Genomic DNA, 12,500 nt, shown 5'->3' on the forward strand with positions numbered 1-12,500 from the left:
GAGGACAAAAACTTACATTCGTCCGTACAAGATATTATCTGTAGAGACGAATGATAATGGTACAAATAAAGGGGAAAGTTTGCAGAAAGTACCATATAACAGCTGAGGTGAAGACAGTAATTCCCGGAGGGTGTTGGGGGGCAGTGGGCACACCCAGTCACGGCAACTTAGATTGTTGAATTAATTTTGTGACATGGGGTTGGTGACTAACTGTGTACTGTAAAGACTTAGTGTTTATGGTTAGACATTTCACAGTGTTATATTGGTTATTCATCTGACCATTTTAGTTTTTTTTTGGTATAGTTTCAATTTCCCAGGGCCAGGTATAGGTTAAGTTTTGACTAGCCATATAGTACAAGGTAATTTGTGGCTGTAATGGACAGAATGAATGAAAATAAGACACTTTTCATTTTTGGTACTACCTTTGCAAGTTGATAATAAGAGTGTTCTGCAACACGTAATACTTTGGTATATATTTACAGGAAAATGTAATGGCACTTTAATAATCAAAGAGAAAAACTGCACTCACTAACACATCAAATAATCAGTGTAGGCAAAAAATAACTTCAGAAAGGAAGAAAATAAGTTGCAACAAATGCTTGTGCTGAGTAAGTCTAAGGTGATTGGTTGGGGTCTTGGGCCAGAACCCCTGATAGGAAAATAAGCGACTGAATGGGGCTGGGGGTGAAGCCCCTGGATTAGGAAGGATTTTGTTTTATACGGCAATGTGTGTGGATTTCCCAGGAATGGCTCGAGTAGTAGGGACTTAATCTTGTAGGGGTAAGGTCACCTCATAAACATTGCCAATACTTTCAGTTATATCGTTTGGGACGAAAAACAATGAGATTCACAAATATTTGAAAGAAGCAAATGAAAATATGATAATTGCAGGATTGGATGGCTGTGTGAAACTAAGAAATTACATTTTTTTTTTTTTTTTTTTTTTTTTTTTCATACAGCCATCCAACCTTGCTGTTATAATACCTTGTTTCAGTTCATGTTGTAGTTTGCATAAATCTTTTGTTATTTTCTGTTGCAAGTAATGTAAGTGCAATCATGTTTATGAAGTGACTGTGCACCATTCTCAGGTTAAGCCCCTATTACTCAAGCCACTCCAGGGAATCCATAAACTTTGCCACATGTACCAAAAACCTTCTTAACCCAGGGGCTTTGTCCCTAGACCTCCACCTGATCATTGCATTTCCCAAGGTTCTTTGAAATTGGTAGCTAGTTGGTAACTTCTGAGTAAGATCCTGCCTCTTTGCCTTTATTCATTACAAATATGAAATATTTTTTCTTTTTGGTTCCATTTCCGCATATTTTTCTAACATCGTTATTACTGATTCATTTTCAAAGAAAATGCCAGAAAAACACTTATGATAGAATATCACACAGATTGACCAGGTGTGTGATATAGTTAGAGACATAATTAGATGTGTAATATACTTGATATTGCTGTAATTGCTTGGGCAAAACAAAAACTCTGTACTATTATTTATAATAACAAAGAGTTCCTTACCAGTAAGAGCCATTAGCATATCTTAGGAAAATGTTAATTTCATTTTTGGGTTCCACAGGCTAAATTGAAGTGGAACTACCTGGTTATATGCACCTTGGTATTTCCCTATCAAGGGCTCAACTCCTGAACTCTAATTTATGATAGCATCATTAGGTTTTTCTGTAAATGTATACTATAGTATCAACTTTCTTAATATTAGCTTGCATAGATGAAAATTTTTGCAATTTCTGTTGTTCTATCCATTATAGGCAAATAGGCAAAATTGGCTTTGTATCATACCTCATTGCTCCTCCTTGTTGGCCACTTGATCTAACCAAACCCATGCTAACCATACTCGTGTTTCTGATTTTCTCCTTGAGCAGCAGAATCCAGGCACTGGCCCCCAGTGCCTGGATTCTGCTGCTCTCATTATCATTGGGTTAAGCAAATACTTTGTAATGTATGGTATATAGTTTAATGCTAAATATTTAGAGGGTATTGTCCATGATGTATAGTATATTGTGTTTATGGTAATTGTTTACTGGACAGCCACATTGGCTTTCAAAATGGTAGTTTACTTTTCTGAAACTTGTGATCAAAAGTAATAAGTGAATTCTGATGTGTAGTAGAACAGTACACTCTTTCTTTAAATAGGTAAATTGTCAGGAATAGGATTGTTTCAAATGATAGCATTGCTTCTGTATTTCAGCAAAGGCCAACATACTTCCACTATATATACTGTGGCGAGAAATATATTGCCATGGAATGACTTCTAACTCTGTCTTGCCTAAATACAACTGAAGGTTTCTTTGTCAGTGCTAAAGGCCTGTGCAAGTGGGTACATATTTACTGAGATTCATAACCCAATAGTAGGCTTTCTTTTACTATATTTTATGTGTGTTTTGTGATCAGTACTTCACTTGTTCTCTATTTTTTTGTATTCCTCTTCTGAATAATGACTCTTTAACAAATTATCACAATGAAGTATTATTCCTGAATCATTAGGTCAGGTAAATTAATAAAAATTCAGTGCTGATTTGGTACAAGTGTGATAATACAGTAACATGGTACAGCTCTTGTTATGTAACTAAGCAATAAGTGTTTACTGCATGAAAAATGCTGCAAGGATTTCTAAGTAAATAATCATAATAGTGTTTAATACATGAATATTTGGTATTTCAGTTGAACCAAGCGCCACAGACATTGTACGCCTATATGAAGCCCTAGCCAAGGATGGGTCATTGCCCATAAAATGGAACTGGGATCTAGGGAGACGGCCCCTTACCCCCTCACAAGATGATTCTGAAAGTGACAGAGAAGAGGAGGCAGAAAAGTATGTAATAAATGGATGATTAAGTAGGTTGCTATTATGTTGCTAGTTGTGTTAAACAGATGAGTGGATGTCTATGTTCATTGAATTTGATATTTGGTATTTTCTTTCTCAGAATTGACACTTCAGGATTTGATTTTGATGATGAACCAGCAGCAGTACGTCTAACCCCTCGACGCACACCTGGTAGTGTTGGCCCAAAAGGCAGTGCCAAGAAAAAGACGACCAATTTTGAAAATGTGTTAGCCAGTGTTAGAAGACAGAAGAAACTTGAACTTAGGGAGAAAACAAGATTCAGAAAAGAGAAAAGATAGAAATGTTTAAAAATCTATTTTATTTTAACTTTTTATACTCAAAACTTTTGATAAGTGTAATTGCATTGTAAAAAAAAAGGAAAAAAAACAACAACTAAGAATGCTAACATCAGTATGGTAAATGTGTTGATGTACTGATATTCAAAATGCAAATTAAAGACTGTGGTTGAAAGTATCTCCTGAAAAATTTGAAAATGGTATGAATGGGGAGTGATTGTGGAAGTACTTGGTAATTTTTTACTGTAATTACAGATTTTGTAATTTGATTCCATGTACAGGTAATCATAGTTTCTTTACCTATGACTTGTACTGTGAAAAAAAAGGTAATAAAACATATTATGTAATTGACATACATTTATTTAGACTTTTACATTTAGGGAAATACCCCCCTAATCCCTTGCTCCTTGTTGTCATGAAGGGGCTTAGGAGATGGAAACTGGGGATCATCCCTACCGTGGACCACAGCCCTCACCTCAACTAATTTTTCATAGTCTTTTCTTTTCCCCCTTTCCTTTCCCTCTGTTCTTCATCATCCCCTTCTGTCCACTTCCTAAGGTGTGAGAGCTGTGCTGAAAGGATGAAAGGCTGGCATCGTGTCAATTATGAGTGACCTCTGGGAGCCATGGGCACAATATTTCCTTGGGCCTTACCCCTCCTGGGTCCCCATGAGGGGTCATTACTCAACCTTCAGAATACACCCCTTCCTTTTTCCCAACATCCTTTACTCCATCTTGTACTGCACAGTCTTCATTGTTTACCCACACACCCCTTATTACTACTCTTCATCCTACTGTCCTCCTTCCAACAGTACTACCTCTCTCCATATCACTCCATCTTCCTCCCACTTATACAAACCTTTTGAGTACCCTTTTTGGCCCAGCCAATTGGTATCAATTCTTTGTGATCCTCCCTACAGCCCCATACTCTCACAATACCCTTCTCTTCCAACAGTGACTCTAAAAATAAGTAGGCAAAGTTTCCTTTTTCAGCTGTTCCCATTGTTCACAACTTGTTGATTATATCTCATGCACTATCTACCCTGACTGACCTCACTGGTAAACCTATTCCTGCCCACCTCACTCCTCCCTGAATACTTGTACCAGAACTGTTTCCATCTCTCCGGCCAACTGTCCTGTCTACAACAAGGACTAGTCAGACTGTGAAAATGACTTGCTCGGATACCTCGTTGACTGTGATGCAGTGGCAGTCCCAGTGCTACACTATTCCTCCCAGAGGCTAACAAAAGTCCTACACCAATATTGAAAAGATAAGCTTCCGTAGACATAAACTCCCCCGTAAAGTTTATATGGGTCAAGTCCTGCCCTGTCTGACCATATCAACCTCTTCCACATCAGTGTCAGAAATGTTGCTGTTTTAGCCACCCAGCCAAACACTGTCGCTCCACAGCCCACTGCCCTCTAGGAGCCCAACCTGGTAATGACCGTTCAAATTGCACTTCTTAGTCATGTACGTGTGCCAATTTGATCTGAGCGCCTTAGACCTTTAACCACATCCTCTTTTACAAATCCCCACTTTATTCTGTTTACTCCCCCTCTATTATACCCTTTTCACTGACATTCTATCCTACAATGTTCTAAAACCTTTGACATCTAACACATCTTACCCTGATCATTAACTCATTTCCACTCATTTTGCCACAATACTTTTTGATCTTTGATGTCTAGTACATTTATATCTTCTAACCATTAACCATTAACCATTTTAGGGAAATGAAAGCAAAAAATGCAATTTTTAAGTGTCAGTTATTTTATTTAGAAAAAAAAATATATAAAAATTAAAGATTGGCATAAGGACCTATCATTTCTTACATTTCATAATTTTCTTTTTATAATTTCCAGTATTTTGGAAATTATAAATACACTGAAATTTATGCAATTAATATAGGTTTTGCTCTGAAGACTGTTCCATCACTTTCCTGAGCCCAATTTTTTAAGTAAAAAACATAGTATTCACACTTTTCCCTAGTTTTAAATTGGCAGTCAAGTTTTATGACCAGTGACAAATTTTCTAACAAACAGTAAATAATTTATGAATTTCAATAGTCTAAAACAGTGGTTCCCAGCCGGTGAGCTGTGACCCCCAAGGAGGACATGAAAGGTTAGCACAGGGGTTTGCATAGCCTTGTTGGCCAATTTGCTAGGTGTTTGTCACTTTTCATATCTTCATGGAAAAATTAATAATAGATTAAAAAAAATACAAATAGTAAATATAAGTTGTATTTATTGCTGAATATTTGATTTTCTTTGCTTAAATTAATATAGTTGGAAAATTATAAAATAAAATATGGGAGTCAAGGGCCTATTGGATGTTTGAAAAAAGGTGCTACGAGTGTAAAAAGGCTGCAAACCACTAGTTTGACAGGACTTTAGTATAGGATTGATATCCTCAATTTATCATCACTTATTATGCTTACATTTGTATATTGTCATCATAATGAAGAGCTTAGGAGAAAATAAAACTTTAAAAACATATGTGAATATCTTAGGAAGGTATTGATTGCCAGTTGTATCATAGCTTTGATGGCTACCGGTGATGAATGTGAAGGAAATTCTGGTTCTTTGTTTTGCAAATATCTCAGTATATGTAGCTGTAAAATTCTTATCTTCACAGTGCAAGAGATGTATTTGACCTGTTTCTTAATTGGTCAAATGCATCTCTGTGAAGATAATCCATCTCATTCATCCCTTTTCTTACATTTTACATGAAATTTATATGCAAATATTCTTGAACCTTTAATTATCTAGATGGTGAAAGGTGCACTATCATTGTAAAACGGTGCATTATGTATATTTACCATTTACTGATAATAATTTCTGAGTTGAGGAAAAGATCACCTGTAAAATCAGTAAGCACCACCATCAACTTTCCAAAATAATTTTTTTGAGGTTAAATCATATATTCAGTAAGAATTCCTCAACATGAAAGGAGAAAAAAAGTTTACTATAAAACTATATTTATTAATTCAAAATGCAAATATTATTTACATGATAATTTCCCTATTACTAGTTGCATTGATATCTGTATATATGTTATCTGTCCTTAAATGTCTATCATAAACATGCACCGGGTATAAACTACACATCAAAACTTGACAGAAAGATTCAACTTTAAAATCATTTGCCAGAAAAAGATAAATGAATAGAAGACTGATTAATTCAAAATCTTAAAATCTTAATAAAAAAGTCTCCTATTATAGCCAAGCATTATTTGGTTGATATTCCTGCCATGCCTCTAGACTTCTCCCTGGTTGTCTCCCTCGTTGTAACCGACCCAGTCCATAGCGATGGGTGCAGACAGCATTGGCTCGGAGATGGCAAAGGCGTCGCACAGAGTCAGGGCATGGGGGGCAATTTCCTTGCACAAGTTCTGGGATACTGATGTTGCCTGAAAGCAGATTTATTTTTGTGTTAGTATGAAGTTTTAGAATGTTTTTGGTACGAGTGTGCTAAGCAGGTTCTATCAAATCATCCATTTTCCTGTTAGGCATTTTTACAGCTTTATTTACTGGAAAGGAACTTTTTTGAGAAAGGATACATTAGCATGAACATAAGTTAAAATATTAAGTCTGAATTTGGACTTCTCTCCTAAGCACCTACCACCTAAAATTTGTTGTCAAATAAGCAATATATTCAAATCTACGCATAAAAATACCAGAAGGCAGCACCTTCAATAACAAGCTTGATCACTCATTTGACTGCTTGTGTGTAGCAAGGATATTTAGTATACAAACCAAAAAATAACCAAATAACCTGTATTTATACTAGTACAATCACATCCAACTACACAGGTTCTTGCAACATGTATTCTTTTCTCTTAATAAGTTGACTTACACTCCTCATTGCTTTTGGTGGGTGGTACATGGCCGAGATCCATAGAGTTTGGTTCACAGTTAAAGGGCACAGTAATAATGTTCCCAAGAAAGGCACTTACTTTTAATTTAAGAGTATGAACCATATTAACAGATTTCAAGATGTCAAATATGAATATTAAAGGGTGATGTCTAACAATTATCTATAGACTAAAATTTTGCTAATTTTAACAGGAACTTCTAACTGAAAGATACTCTGCAGGAATAACCAAATTCAGGCTTAACCCCTTAGATTCAGTTGCACCACGGCAATCACATGGCCCAAAACCCAGGCACATTAGGCTTGCACAAGTGGCCGCTCTGCTGGGTGCATGGCTTGTAGGCCGGGTGCATGTGAATAATGCAAAATTGCTAAATGAGTCTAATAACCTTCCCAAGAGGTCTGTGCATTCATGGCAAGGCTTTCCCATCACCCCGGCCTTCAGCCAGAACACTCACAATGGCAAGTTTGCATCACCAGGCCCGCAGCCAGATCTTCCCATGACAGCATGTTCATGTCACCCGCCCCTCAAGCCAAACTTTTTCACAATGTGATGGTCACGTCATCTGGATCATAGGGGTTAATATGTTGTTGTTTTTTTCTTCTTTTTTTCTTACGATAATGCTACTTTTAATTTTAATAAAAAACTTGCAAAAATTATCCACCCTAATATGTATATGAATCACAGGTATAACAGTCTGCATTCTTTAATAGTAACAAAAGACTATCTGTTTAGTTGAAAAAGAAAAGAAAAGAAAAGAAAGGGAAAAAAAGAAAAGAAAAGAAAAAGAATTATTACATAAAGAAAAGATTAAGAAAAATACCTTAGCAGCAACATCAGGTGTTATAATTCCATTGGATATGAAGACACCCAAGTTCTTTTCCACAATGTCAACCAGATACAGGTGGTGCAACTTGGTCAAAATAGGCTTCAGACTATCCTCACAGGTTTTGATAACCTCACCAAACTGAAAACAAAGATCCAGAGTTATGTTATATTGCAAGTCCTTCCATTATCAAATGAATTATCCTAATAACCCAAACAATAACAATTTTCAGTAAACTTCAACATTTCTGATTTTTTTTAGTACTAATTAGTAAACTTTAATGATAAAAAAATCAGCTTGTTTTTTGTTTGCTTACCTGATCAGAGATGAGCCTTTCTCCAAAAGCCCTGGCAGCAGCTTGCACCAAGTCTGACTCCTGCATCATCCATGTATCAAAGAGGCCAGCCTTTCCGGCAGCCATCAGTTTCTTGCCAAGAGTCTGTACCAGTGTTTATTTTCTTTAGTTAACTTTAACATTAAATAGTTATACATATACATATGTTAAAAAAATTGTCAACTATTCACAGATGTAATATCTAAATGATCAACTGTTGATGCGCATTATATCTAAAGGATGCAGCAACATTTGCTACTCAGCCTTTTGCATTTTTAACCTTTAGATTAACATCAATACCAACTGAACTCTCAACAGAAAGCACACGGATATTCCTATAAAAAATGATATACAGTAGAGTTAAAATAACTATAGTGCTAAAATCTCCAAAATGCATAATCTTGCCTATCTTCTCCTTTCTATTGAGATATATTCAAGGTAGCTGATCTGTAATCTTTTTTTATATGAAACCACAAACTCTCCAAAGATATTACCATGAAAAGCTGGTTTTCTCTTCGGTTGAGTAGGTCATGCAGATACTCAATGTTGGCTGGATTTTCTGGAAGATCTGGGTTCATTTGCAGCGGCTTGAATGCAGCCAGCCTCTCCTTTGCTACCTTCTGCATCAACACACAGTTGTCTCCCTCAGCTGTCATGGCAGCATGGGCCAAGCCAATGAAAGTTCCAAACCTAGAATATATGGCGAGAGAAAGAATGCTATATTTTATCCTATGGAGAGCAACTGTGCAGAGGAGGATGACAACAGGGAAGGGAGCAAGAATATATTGAAAGGTAAAGGGTAGGACTACTGAGCCTAGAATTCACAGCACATGTGAAATACTTTTCCAGTACCAGTACTTGAAAATGAGATGCAGATCATGCTTCTACAACACACAAGAACAAAAAACACTCACCTGTTACAAGATAGATATCCTTGGCCTCCACAGCGCTCTCGGCTAACAGAGACAACTTCCTCTAGGTTCCAGGATGCTAGAGGCTTGATGACACAGCACATGGTAACCACCTCTGGGTGCTCAGAGCCATCGGGTGACTGGAAGGCCCAGCGTCTCTGTAATAGAAGTATCAATCAATAGTTTTGTCTTTTTTATTCTTATTTTCATTTTTATAAAGACTGAAGTCTTTGCTGATTGTTGGACCCTTTAATACCTGACAATCTAAATATCAAAATAAGGAAAATAAATACCTCTGGACTGCTCCCTCTAGATAAGATAATTAGCAAAATCTTCCCACTAAACCCTATCCTCATACTCACCTTCACATAGTCGAGTCCAAAGTTCACTGCATAAGTCCTGGCCAAGAGCGGTATCAGGGCACGCTGCTGCAACTGGTACTGCAGTATAGACATGTCAGATTTCCCCTTTGGTCCTGTAAGTGTCATTATTGAGAAAATATTAAAGGGCTTGTAAGATCAATCAATGGAAGTTTTAGCTTGACATGAATTTAACCCACTAATGATGGGATTTCCCTATACCATACCAAGCTATACCAAGTGAAAAATTAGAAGTGCAGAAAACATAGTTTACCTCAACCTTTTGCTTTAGGCTCTGACAAATTTCTTTTAGTAAAGGAGTGTAAAATATAATTTTGAGCCTATTGTGAGGGGTTGTATCTCCTCATTGGCCAATTTCTGGGCCAAACAAGGGAACAACAATTTAGCATGAAGAACTTCAAGCAGGCTCGAGCTTGCACAACAGGCATACTTGTCATCCAGTCTCTGGCATGGTTCGCCATGATGTGTGTCAATTAAATATTATGGATAGTAAATTTTAAAAGCAAACCTGCATATTAATATTTTTTTAATGTAACTGTCTGTGAAGTCTAGTGTTATAGCAGTCAGTCTGCACCCAACTGGGAATTTCATCTTAGTTGACTTTGTGTAACCACAGCAGATCTCTCCAAGAACCAGAGAAGACAAAAAGAGAAAATCCATCTTCGTAGCAAGATGAAGAAAATCTGACTATCAAAACACTAGTCAGCAGAACCTACATGAAGAGGAGGGAATTAATATACCAGAGTATTTTTTATCCATCATAGGGCTCATTTCCTGATTACTTGGGGTCTAATGCACAGTTAGTAAAAAGAAGAAAAAGACAGGAGGGAGCTGAACATGGAAGTAAACAAAAACACATGCAAATACAATAATAGGAAGAAACAAAAATTACATATGTAGCCCTGGAAAATATACGGTAAGCATCAAAAGAAACTGGTAGCTTGCCACAGTCTGTTTATCAGGAAAGTAACAAGAAGAAGAAGAAGAAGAAGAAAACAGCTCAGAAAAAACACCTGAGGAGACGAGGCTGAGCTGGAGCCACAGTTATCAATAGGGGATAACCTAGATGTTGAGCAAGGTAACAGCACACAAATTTTGCATGAAGTGCTCGGAAATTCTGGAGAGTGAATTATATTAGGAGCACAACCATAAAAGTGTACCTCATCACACAAGAAACAGTGTAAGCATGAAGCAAGTTAACTAATTCACTGATAAGCTATATGCTAATCCTATACCATCTCCAAGACCAGAACACAAGCTGTGTATATTGCTCCTCAGTTGACATGGTAGAACCTGGGCAGTGTCACATTGAAATACGTAGTACTCAGATCTTACAAAGACTGCATGATTATCAAAGAGTCAGTAAATTAAAGTATCCTATAAGAAATAAGTAGCTACAGTAGTCTGATAAACAAGAGAGTCTGGAAACCCTTCAACTGGAAAGCTTATACTAACATGCAGCATGGAAAAGCAGTAATCAAGGAAAACACTTACAGGGACAAACTACTTGTACATCAATACCATAAGGGAACTAATGTTATACATACATACATATATACATAGATACAAAAAAAAATTAATATTCCATGTTGGGAATGTCCCACATACCAACAGTGAGCCTAGATGCTGAATAGCGCAGAGCAATGGCCAGGGAAGCCTTTGCACCACCCATGGACATACTGGCAATACAGATGCGACCTGACAAAAGCTGGTCAGCAACTGTCAGGAACCGTGCTCGTGAACTTGGAGAAAAAGAAATAAAATCAGTTTCTAAAACTGGCTAATATTTTGTACAAATAAATGTGAACCATAAAATCACAATGTCACTCCTCCACATCAAAAAGTAAAAAAAAAAAAAAAAAAAAAATACTGTAGCATGTTCTTAACTTTCTTATCCCTGTTTGAAACATTATGCCTTCCTCTCATATAAAGCACTAATCAATGTACTATTTTGCTAACTACCTCCTTGCTAGAAATGTCACGATTCCATCTCATAAAGTGCGCAAATTAACCTGATACCGCCAGGGATGTCATGTATGGACATACTATGCCCACTCACTGTGGGCAGAGCATGATTTTTGGAAATAGCAAATTCCATTTTATATTCTTATAGTAAAATGTCAATAATAATAAGACCATCAATATTAATACCACAGAGAGGGAGAAGGAGAGGGAGAGGGAGAGGGAGAGGGAGAGGGAGAGGGAGAGGGAGAGGGAGAGGGAGAGGGGGAGGGGGAGGGGGAGGGGGAGGGGGAGGGGGAGGGGGAGAGGGAGAGGGAGAGGGAGAGGGAGAGGGAGAGGGAGAGGGAGAGGGAGAGGGAGAGGGAGAGGGAGAGGGAGAGGGAGAGGGAGGGAGAGGGAGAGGGGGAGAAACAGACACAAAAAAACACACTTACCTTTTGATTTTGGAGACAAACTCTCCATTCTCATTCACGTCGCTGAATCTGTTTAACAGATTTTCTCTTGGCACCCTAACATTGTCAAACACCAGCTTGGCATTGTCCACACCATTCAGGCCCATCTTGTAACCCATGTCCTCCACACGCACTTTAGGCATCACCTAAAAACAAAAAAACAGACCTTTGTATTAAATCTTTGTTTAAAAGGTATTGTACCCAATTTCACAAATGATGAAAAAAGTGTTGACAATACACCAGGAAACAATACAAAAGTTAAAGCAGAGATGATATTTTTCAGAATCACACTCGATTTATCTCACCTATCTAAAAAATCTCTTTGGCAAAGAATATAGAAGAGGAGCACAATATCTTGCACAGACATACATACCTTCAAGTCATTGTCTCGGATCCGAACGAGAATGCCGTGAATTCCATGGTTGGTTCCCTCGACAAGCAGCTGTGCAAAGACAACCACGTGCTTAGCATGGACGGCTCCATTTGTGATCCAGTACTTCTGTGCCAAGGGGTGAGGTGTGTTTACAATGAATTCATCTGTAGGTAAAAAGAGAAAAACATGAGGCAGGAAGATTGTGTTAAAGAGTTAAAAAAAAAAAAAAAAAAAAAAAAAAAAAAAAAAA

At 37.3% G+C, this 12,500-nt stretch overlaps 2 protein-coding genes across 2 annotated transcripts in view; one reads left to right on the forward strand and one right to left on the reverse strand.

Moving 5' to 3' along the window:
- LOC125025394 overlaps positions 1–3,488 on the forward strand; it is a 3,935-nt gene extending 447 nt beyond the window's left edge. The window contains exons 2-3 of the mRNA XM_047613381.1: positions 2,681–2,831; positions 2,944–3,488. Of these exons, the coding sequence (XP_047469337.1) occupies positions 2,681–2,831; positions 2,944–3,142 (350 nt within the window). The 3' untranslated portion in view covers positions 3,143–3,488. The remainder of the gene's footprint in view (positions 1–2,680; positions 2,832–2,943) is intronic.
- Positions 3,489–6,104: 2,616 nt separating this feature from the next.
- Positions 6,105–12,500, reverse strand: part of LOC125025385 (acyl-coenzyme A oxidase 3, peroxisomal-like) — an 11,753-nt gene continuing 5,357 nt past the window's right edge. Inside the window, exons 6-14 of the mRNA XM_047613369.1 lie at positions 12,251–12,414; positions 11,860–12,023; positions 11,072–11,205; positions 9,446–9,558; positions 9,087–9,241; positions 8,667–8,862; positions 8,155–8,277; positions 7,836–7,979; positions 6,105–6,547 (exon numbers count right to left, since the gene is read on the reverse strand). Of these exons, the coding sequence (XP_047469325.1) occupies positions 6,395–6,547; positions 7,836–7,979; positions 8,155–8,277; positions 8,667–8,862; positions 9,087–9,241; positions 9,446–9,558; positions 11,072–11,205; positions 11,860–12,023; positions 12,251–12,414 (1,346 nt within the window). The 3' untranslated portion in view covers positions 6,105–6,394. The remainder of the gene's footprint in view (positions 6,548–7,835; positions 7,980–8,154; positions 8,278–8,666; positions 8,863–9,086; positions 9,242–9,445; positions 9,559–11,071; positions 11,206–11,859; positions 12,024–12,250; positions 12,415–12,500) is intronic.

Source organism: Penaeus chinensis, chromosome 1 (genome assembly GCF_019202785.1).
Source record: "Penaeus chinensis breed Huanghai No. 1 chromosome 1, ASM1920278v2, whole genome shotgun sequence".
Classification (NCBI taxonomy): Eukaryota; Metazoa; Arthropoda; class Malacostraca; order Decapoda; family Penaeidae; genus Penaeus; species Penaeus chinensis.